The sequence below is a fragment of the Lipotes vexillifer genome, unplaced genomic scaffold (genome assembly GCF_000442215.2).
Source record: "Lipotes vexillifer unplaced genomic scaffold, Lipotes_vexillifer_v1.1 scaffold376, whole genome shotgun sequence".
Lineage (NCBI taxonomy): Eukaryota > Metazoa > Chordata > Mammalia > Artiodactyla > Lipotidae > Lipotes > Lipotes vexillifer.
In genome coordinates this window covers 2,353,597-2,364,011 of record NW_006785037.1, presented here as the reverse complement: position 1 = coordinate 2,364,011, position 10,415 = coordinate 2,353,597, and the positions used below count along the sequence as shown (strand labels likewise).

Below are 10,415 nucleotides of genomic sequence, written 5' to 3'. Positions count from 1 at the left end.
ACCGGGGCACGAACCCGCGCCCCCTGCATCGGCAGGCGGACTCTCAACCGCTGCACCACCAGGGAAGCCCTCCTTCAGTAATTTTAAAATCTTAGCTATCTTGAGAATTTGGCTGCCCTAACCGATTGGAGGAAAAGTGTGAGGAAAATCTGGTTCCTAAAGCACGTGAATATTTAACTTTTTATACAGGCCTTCATAGAACTGAACGCGCTCAAGAGCTGTGTGTGGCGAGTACTCGCCCTCCTTGGGTATCTAGAAAACTCCTCCCTTCCTCGTCTTCCCAGGACTAGCCAGAGGGCCCTCCATCCCCGCACCCGCTCGCAGCCGGTCTTTTCTTACTGTGGACGGTATGGGCGGAGCTTGTGCGGGAGCTTGTGCAGGGAGAGCAGGCCTGAGCAGCAGTCACCACAGGAACGAGACCCCAGCTAGTTCGGGCTCTAAGGGCGATGCGTCTCCAGGGCCCTAGCGGTGGCAGCGCCGGGGTCTGGGCGCCCGTCGTTCCGCAGCCGTTGGCGGCGGGGCCGGCCCCTGGCCCGAAGGAGGACGGGCGGGGGCAGACGGCGTACCTTCCTCTGCCCCGAGGGGCCCGAAAGGCGCGTGACTTCCCGCTGCTCGGCGCCCGCATTGTCTCAGCTCCATAGCAACTCGGGCCGGGTGGGGCCCCAGCGGCCGGCGCAGTCCGGGGCCGCGCGCCGCTCCGCGTCGTCATCCGTTCCCGGGGCCTGACGGCCCGCACGGGTGACGGGGGCGCGGGTAGCGGCTGCGGCATGACCGAGAGGCGGCTCACCGCCGGTAGGTGGGGCGGCCGGGGTCGGTGTCGGGGCCGAGGAGCGCGGGCCGCTGCTCTTGCCCGCGGGGCGGCCCCACTGCGCACCGCCTCTGGGTTTCCTTCTCTGCCCGCGCGTCCCGTAGCACTGGCTCCAGAGTTCTCTCACCGCATTTTGTAAGGAATTTAACCCCTCACCCTTTTCCCAGTGCTTCGTTGGCCCCGTCCTATTTTATCTTGCTTAATTCCCCGTTTTGCAGTGGGAGTAATGGAGGCCTCCGTCTATTAAGGTTAACTCCAGGGTCACAGTCAATTAGTGACCAAGCTGAATTCCAGAGCCCTTTCCTCCCCACTTCCACCTTGAATTCCAACTTAAAATTCAGTCCATGTGCAGAAAATGAACAGAGGGCCAAGATTTTACTGAGCTTGCCCACGTATAAAGCTGGGCTAAGTGCTGTCTCAAATTATTTCATTTACTTTAAAAGGAAATCAGATTTGAGTGAGATAATGTAATATTTTATCTTGTTTCAGAGCCACCAACTATTACAGAAGAAGGATTTGTAAGTACAATTTAGAGGGCTCCTTTTTCTTTTGGCTATTTTTAAAAATAGCAAATCATAGATCATTAAAAAAAAAAAAAGCTGCTTCTTTTCTTTTTGCCAAATGAGTATAATAGAGGCTTCCTGTTTCATAACAAGGGTGCTGAGTACAAGAATTGCTTATTTTTTAACAGGTACATTTTTAAGAAGGGGCCAACAGACTTTTATGGTGGATGCTATTCATTGTTAAAGTTCTTTTACATAAATGCCCTCATTTAATTTTGCTGAACTTGTTAATGACTCCATGAGAGGTAGACTTCGTCTCCGTGGTTTTATTGTGATGGGGCTGTGCAGTTCCTGGTTACAGTAAACATTAGTAGGTGGCATTGATTGATAATAAGTGGTCTATTTATAGTTATAATTCCTTTAAAAATGTGCTAAATATGTTCTCAGGTCAGACTTCTGAAGAGTTGAGTAATAATAAGTACTTGGCCAAGTACATTGTAATTGTTGTCATTTAGGTGAGTGCTATATCTAGGGTGGGGGGCTCTGCTGTGGTTCCCACAGTGTATTTAAGGAACTTGCCCAAGGTTATACGTTAGCTAGGAGGCAGTAGAGCCCTATTCCTACTAAGGTTTGACTCCAGCAGTTCTAACCACTTCTCTAGATTATTTGCTTATGTCCTACAGCACTTATTTCTCTTGTTGGTCAATTATCTTATTTGCTTTTGACTTTTTATTCAACAAACGTGAGCGCCTCTATATTCACAGTGCAGTGCTAGATGCTGAGGATAAGTCTCCAAAAGTTCACAGTCTAGTAGGGGCTATGAGAATGGAGGCTCTCTGCTAGCTTCATTTGCTAGTACTTTCCACTTTCACCCTTCCAGACCTTTGGTCCACCACTGAGAGAGGAAGACCAAAATAGAGGCACAAAGAGCATGTCAGAAACTCCAGCCATCTTCCTGTTGCCTTGGCATCTCTCTGTGTAGTGGCATATTTCTTTAATCTGCTTCCTGAACTGTTCTTCACATCAGCAGGAGGTAGGTAAGCGTTTCTGGAGATACCCCTTTCCCATACAACTCCAGCACAAACTCTCTGACAAGCACCCGGCGACATTACCCTTTGAGCTGTCTGCTAACCTCTCCAGGTCTTTTCCCAACTTATGGGAACTCATAACATCTTGAAGATTCTATTAGCCACTACACTTTCTCTTGGTGTCTTTGTACCACTGTCTCCCGGTTCTCCCATCTCTCATTTTTATGTCCCTCTTTCTGGCTTCTCTTTCCTCCTTACCCATGAAAGTGTCGACCTTCTTCAGGGTTCCCTGGCAGGACTCCTGTTCCTCTATGGCTTCAGCTACTCTTATTTCACAGGACTCCCAAATCTACGCATCTCCGGCCCACACACCTCTTATGATGCTAGAACTCTGTATTTATTGGGTTATTGGACACCTACATCATCTGGATGTCCCTTCATCACTTCAGTAGTCTAAACTGAATTAATCACCCCACCCCATTCTATCTTTCTTCCTCTTTTTCTTATTTAGGTTAATGATGCCACTGACCACTCAGTCACCCACATCAGAACCTTTCTTCCCTTTTCTTCATCTCCCACCTGCAGTCATTTAGCAGGTTCCTTTCATAGCCAGATCTTTTTCTCCATCCTCAGCGCTGTCTTATTCAGGCCCTCATCCCTGAGCATGGACTTTGGCAGTAGTCCTCCCAGATATCACTGCCTCCAGTATTCCCTCTGCCAACTTCAATTTTCCTTTGCCTAAGGCTTAAAGAGCAGACTCCTGCGCGTCAGCTATGCTGGGTTACTTGCTATGGCTTTGCTCTGCCTTTATATATTTCCTTCTCTCATCAGTCCTACCTTGGCTATCAGATTGCTGTTAACTCTTTAAAAAATTACCATGTTACTCAACTACTCAGAGCTTTATTAATCCTACTATTTACTGAATGCTGGCTGCATGTTAATATTTAACCTCAAAACAACTCTATTAGGTGGTTATTAACACCCACATTTCACAGATGAGGAAGTCAGTGTTCACAGAGGCTAACTAACTTGGCTTGGGGCCACACATCTAGTAACTGGCAGAGCCACAATGTCAAAAGCCTCCCTTTAGCATTCAAAATCTTTTCTACATGTTTCAGCCTTCTTTAAACCTTACCTTCCAATACTTTCTGTGTGATAAAGACAATGTTCATACCATTTTAGGTTTATAAAGTACTTCCGCATGCCCTCTGCTCCAGCCAAACTGCCCTGCTTGCTTCGTTGCCTTTGCTGTTGAGTTTTGTCTCAGTTGCCCTTCCCCATCGATTTCACAGTCTTGCACATGCTTCAAGGTTCAGCTCATCTCCTCCATGAAACCTTTCCAACCTAAAATCATCCAGATTGCCTTTGAGCCCTGTGAAGCTTTCAGCTGTGACCAGTTTGTGACCAGATCCTCAAATTCATATGCTCACCAAGCATTATCTATAGATTAATTAATTCATGTGTCTTGCACATAATATTTATCTGTTTTTCAGAAGTATAAAAGTTTTTTTCTCATTAATATTTTTAGAAGAAATTGTGTGACAGAGATCTCTGGTTCCCCAAAATCCATTCTACCATTTTCCATAATACGTACCAGACATATTACTCTCCAAAATAATTACAACATTTTCTAGCCTCCCTTGCAGCTAAATGTAACCAAATTCTGCTTACAATGGAATGTAAGCAGAAGTGTTGTGTCATACTTCTGAAAAGCTGATGTTTACAGACATTAAATAACTAACCCCCGGGTCACACAGCTAGTAACTGGTCAGGCCACAATTAGAACCTCTGTCATTCTAACTGTAATACTCAGATAAATGTAAAGGGAGAGAACATGCCCTTCGTCTTGTTTCTTGCTGCCTGAAATGAGGATGTGATCCTGGAGCTGAAGCAGTCATCTTGGATCCTGAGGTAGAAGTGGCATCTTGAGGATGGCACAGTCACAAGATCAAAGGAGCCTGGGTTCCTGATATGTTGGGAAGCCAGTATGCCAGTTCTGAACTGCTTATAATTGCATGAGAGAAATAAACTTTTGTGTTATTTGAATAGTGTTATCTTGGTTTTCCATTACTGGCAGCAGAGTCCTATTCTAATATAAAGTGCTTCCATAGTCATAGGCACTTTTTGCTTATTTCATTTTCTCAACCAGTGATCTAAAAACTACAGTGCTATTAAGTATGTCTGCAAAATATTTTAACCCTACCTCTTCAAATGAGAGAATAACATTTAGAATAAATCATTTGTTGTCAGGGACACATTGCCTTGTATATATTTTAACTTTTTGTTTGTAAATTTTGCAATTTCTTAACAAAATTGTGAACTCCTGGAGGGCTAGTGTTATGACTCAGTACACCTTAATATTCCCTATAGTTAATAGCACAATTCCCAGAATATGTTATTAGATGATTGATAAATTAGTGTAATTGCTTCACTTACCAATTTTTTGCAAAGCTTCATTTGATATATATTCTATATTTTCTACTTTAGGATTTTTAAGTAGCATTTTTTCTACTTTAGTGTCTTTATTAACTTTGGTCTCTGATGATTTTCTCAGGGAAAATATATACAAAAATCTTACATATTCAGTTTTCTCATTAGTTCCTTTGGGGATATATTTTTAATTATATAAGCAATGTATAAAAACATTCCTGTAAATAATTCAAATAATAAAAATGATAAAGTGAATGCTTCTCTTCATTACTTCCCTCAGTGCCATACTCTTTTTCATATTCCATAAAAATTGAAATATAAATCTGTCATAGCAAGAATAGTAGAGTTCAGACCACTTTATGATGCATTGAGATTTGATTATATGTTAGGTATACATTGAGAAAAGTTTAAATTTTAGAGTGACCCCTAAAATTCTTTTTGACTTTAAAATAGCAAATAAATTAGTATTAAAGACTTAAGTACTTGACACTTTAAATTCAAAATAATATTTTTTTATTGTGCCTTAAAAATTGAAACTATGCAGATAGATATGTCATGCTTCAAAAATAGTCTTTGTAGAGTAAAAATTTTGTAGTATAATGATCTATTTTGTTGAAGGATTTCTGATATATAAAACTCACAGTTTCAACTTTAAAAGCAGATGCCATTTAAAAAAGAAAAGAGTTTTTTTAAAAAAGCAGATGCTCTTTATTTATACCATAAAATTGAGACTAGTTTCAAGCAGTATTTTCTGTATTTTACTTGTTAAAAATGGTATTTATTTTTAGTTAATCTTTAGTCTGTTTAAATTCATATTCTGTTATTTGTATAGGGTGAATGAATTTTTTATAAACACAGAGCATTTCCCAAGCATGAGGATATTCTCATTATTCTAATATAATATGCAGAAAAATCCATATGTTCCAGTCCTCATGAAAAAGACTGTCTAATTATATGAACATTAATGACCAATTGGTATTTGTCTTTTCAGATTGTACATACGGCTGACTGCACGTCAGTTGGTTGAATGAACTGTGAGAGCACACTCGGTTGACACGCTAGGTGGCGTTATGTGGAAGTGGTGGAGGGCAGGGGCAGGTGGATGGAGGTACCATCCTGCTTCCCTGCTCACTTTCTTTTAAGAGGGTGCAGAGCGAGGTGTGAGAAGTGTTTCCAACAAGTCATTTGGAAACTGAGACTGGTCCTAGAGGTCCTTTGGAAAGTGTAGGCAGTTTGGAATCCTTCCATCTCTGTGGAGTCCAGTTCTCTGGTTGGAATCAAATTCTCTAATGCTTTTTGGAACTGCAGAAAGTACGTTAGAAGTTCCATCAGTATGATAGTCAACAAGTATATTTTTAAGCAACAACTTGCACTTCTCATTGTATTAGGCACTACTGGGGACACACACTTTCACTATTCCCAAAAGTTGTGTACCTTCTGATTGGTGAGGTGGCCTTTAATGAGGACACACAGTTTATATTTAAGTATGAATTTTGAGGTTTGAACCAAAAGCACATTTAGAGAAGCTTTCTATCCGTAGGTAAGGTGTGGCATGGGAGAAAAGGTGATAAAGAGTGTGAGATACTCTTTTAAATTAGGATATCGGATTGTAAGAACTTTTGTACAGGGAGAAATCCTTAGGGTATTTCTCCAAGTGAATTGACTAAAGCCAAGTAGGTATAATTAGACACTGTGATTGGATAAAAAGGGAATTGAGAGCTTCCTTTACCTTCTCCAGGCCTTTGAGAATTTCCTCCAGGAGAGAGCATGAGAACAGAAACCAAATGGAAAAGTACCACTGGGTAGATGCTGATTGTAATATGTGATGATAACCCTTGGTATAAAAGGAGATCCATACTTTTGTTCTTCATTGCTTGAGCCACTCTTAATTTCTCTTTCCTTCATAAACTATATTCATAATACAATATACAATTTTGCGATCCCGTGAGGATCTGTTAAATGGACTTTTGGCTCTTAAGTTTCCCGAGTGCCTTGGATTTATGCAAGATACACTTTCAACAAGCCGTTTTGTGAAGTTTGTTTCCCCTTGTGTTCTCTTTATGTTTTTTGGCAACATCTCTGCTTTTTATTTTATTGATGTTGCTTTATTAGAGTCTTTCTTAGGTTATCAGTCTCTTCTCTTTAGGTTTCATGTCCTCAGTATAATCATTCAAGCATTCACTCAACAAAAGTGTAAGCATCTATTATCTGAAGCATTGGGATTTTTTTTTAATTGAAGTATAGTTTATTTACAATGATATGTCAGTTTCAGGAGTACAGCAAAGTGATTCAGTTATACATATATATTCTTTTTCAGATCTTTTTAGCATTGGGAATTTTCAAAGTGAGTAAGAAACAGTCTTTTTCCTCCAGAAATTCACAGTCCAGAGAGTGAGATATCTAAACAAACAATTATAGTCTGAAGTATTAAAAGTTATGATAGGGGAAACATATCATAGGGGAAACATCACATTTCTTCTCTTCTTTTGGAGGAGAAAAGATTTTCCAAGTAGAATAATCAGCATGCGCCAAGGTGCAGAACTATTAAAAAAATTGCTATGACTGGAGCATGGTAGTATGAGATGAGGCTAGACAGCTGGGCAGGAACCAAATTGCATTCATCATAAGCCACTTTTTTTGTGTTAGAAAAGGATGTGGGATTGGGAGACAGGTGGAACTCTTGTATTGATTGTGGTGTTGTTAGGAAGATTGATCTGTACTGTAGTGGTGATAAGGAGAGGTAGGAAGATGAGGTTTGGCATGTTAAGGGCAGAAGGGTGAAGCAGAGGTCCCAGGGGTCTGACCATTAGTGCATGGGATCGCAGGGTAGTGGTCAGAAGATTGTCAGATAACCAGGGACTGATTCTAGATGTGATGATAATGATTTGGGATCTGTCATTTAGTACACAGGAGGCTAAGAAGGCTGTCCATAGGTGCAGAGAAACATGATACTGTTTCCTTGTACATAAGTCCCCCCATCCCAACATTTTTTTAATGAAAAAAATTTAAACATATAGGAGAGTTAAAAGAACTGTATGGTGAATACCTATATACCCATCACCAAGGTTTCACAGTTATTAACATTTTGCTACATTTGCTTTTTCATGTTTCTGTCTGTCTGTCCATCACACCATTTGTCCATTAATCCATTTTATTTTTTTATGCATTTCAGAGTATAAGCTGCAGACATTGATATGATACAGATAACCCCTAAATATTTAAGCATTTTATATCATAAACTAGTGTTCAATATTAGTTTATGGTTCTTATGTTGAGGTAAAATTTATGCACAGGGAAATGGAAAACTTTTGAGTCCCATTTGGCAAATTTTGACAAATGTATACACCTGTGTAATCCAAACCTCCATCAAATGTAGCACATTTCCATAATCTTAGAAAGTCCTTTCATGCCTCCTTCCAGTTGATTCTTCCTCCGTTCCCCAAAGACCACTGTCCTATTTTTTCACCATTGGATTATAGATTCAAATTCATATAAATGGAATCATACAGTTAGTTTTCTTTTGCGTAAAATTACTTTTGCTCAGCATAATGTTTTTGAGATTCTCCATGTTGTTGCATGATTCTGGCATGTACATAATTTTTTATTGTGGTAAAATATACATAAAATTAAACTTAACATTTTAACCATTTTAAGTGTATGATTTCAGTGTCATTAAGCACATTCACATTGTGTAACCATCACCACTATCCATCTCTAGAACTTTTTCATCATCCCAAACTGAAACTCTGTACCCTTTAAACAATAACTTCCCATTACCCCTCCTCTAGCCTCCAGTTACCATTATTCTACTTTCTGTCTTTATGCATTTGCCTAGTCTAGGTAACTCATATAAGTGGAATAATATAATAGTTGTCCTTCTGTGTATGGCTTATGTCATTTAGCCTGACATTTTCAAGGATCATCCATGTCATTGCATGTATTAGAATTTCATTCCTTTTTAAGGCTGAATAATGTTCCATTATATATACATACCATATTTTGTTTATCCTTTCACACATCAGTGAACATTTGGGTTATTTCCACCTTTTGGCTATTGTGAATAATGGTGCTAGAAACACAGGTGTACAAATATCTGTATGAGACCCTGCTTTCAGTTCTTCTTATACCCAGAAGTAGATTGCTGGATTATATGGTAATTATATATTTAACTTTTTGAGGAATGGTGGCTGTGCCATTTCACATTCCTGTCAGCAATGCACAAAGGTTCCAATTTCTCCACATTCTCACCAGCACTTGTTATTTTCATTTTTTAAAAAAAAATCGTAGCCATCCTAGTAGATGTGAAGTGATATCTTGTTGTGGTTTTGATTTGCATTCTCTTGTTGCTATTGTTGTTGAGTATCTTTTCATGTGCTTATTGACCATTTGTATATCTTCTTTGGAGAAATGTCTATTCAAGTCCTTTTCCCTTTAAAAAATTTGGGTTTCTTTATCTTTTTCTAGCTTAGTTCTTTATATTTTCTGGATATTAAACCCTTATCAGCTATATGATTTGCAAATATTTTCTCACATTCTGTAGTTTGTCTTTTCACTTTCCTAGTAGCATCCTTTGATTCAAAAGTTTTTAATTTTCATGAAGTCCCATTTATTTATTTATTTTTTGCTCATGCTTTAGATGTCATATTTAAGAATCCATTGCCAAATCCAAGGTCATGAAGGTTTATCCTTATGTTTTCTTCTAAGTATTTTATAGTTTTAGCCCTTATATTTAGGTTTTTGAACCATTTTGAGTTAATTTTCGTATATGGTATAAGGGAAAGATCCAACTTTATTCTTTGGCACGTGGCTATCCAGTTTTCCTAGCACCATTTGTTGAAAAGAATGTCCTTTCTCCACTGGATTGTCATGGCACCCTTGTTGAAAATTATTTGACCATATATGAGAGGATTTATTTCTGGACTCTTTTCTATTCCAGTGGTCTGTATGTCTGTCTTTATGCCAGTACCACTTTATTTTGATAACTGTAGTTTTGTAGTAAGTATTGAAATCAGGATATATGAATCCTTCAGTTTTTGTTCTTTTTCAATATTATTTTGGATGTTTGCAGTCCCTTGAAATTCATTGTGAATTTTAGGATGGGTTTTTCATTTCTGCAAAAAAAGAAAAAAAAAAAGGCATTGGGATTTTGTTGGAGAGCGTATTAAATCTGTAGATTGCTTTGGGTAGTATTGTCATCTTAGCAGTATGGTCTTTCAGTCCATGAACATGGCATGTCTTTCCATTTATTTATATCTTCTCTAATTTCTTTCAGTAGTTTTTTAGTTCAGTGTACAATTCTTTGCCTCCTTGGTTGTTATTCTTTTCTCTGCTACTGAAATGAATTATTTTCTTAATTTCATTTTTTGATGCACATAACTTTTTTTAAAAAAAATTTATTTATTGGGCTTCCCTGGTGGCGCAGTGGTTGGGAGTCCGCCTGCTGGTGCAGCGGATGCGGGTTTGTGCCCCGGTCTGGGGGGATCCCACGTGCCACGGAGCGGCTGGGCCCGTGGGCCATGGCCGCTGGGCCTGCGCGTCCGGAGCCCGTGCTCCGTGAGGGGAGAGGCCACGGCAGTGAGAGGCCCGCGTACCGCAAAAAAAAAAAAAAAAAAAAAAATTTTTTTTTTTTTTTTTTTTTTCTGTGCT

General features: G+C 39.5%; 1 protein-coding gene across 1 annotated transcript in view; it reads left to right on the top strand.

Moving 5' to 3' along the window:
- Window positions 1-767: 767 nt before the first annotated feature.
- The window catches only part of RGS22 (regulator of G protein signaling 22), a 218,399-nt gene continuing 208,751 nt past the window's right edge, over window positions 768-10,415 (top strand). The window contains exon 1 of the mRNA XM_007457172.1: window positions 768-908. Coding sequence (XP_007457234.1) covers window positions 768-908 — 141 coding nt within the window. The remainder of the gene's footprint in view (window positions 909-10,415) is intronic.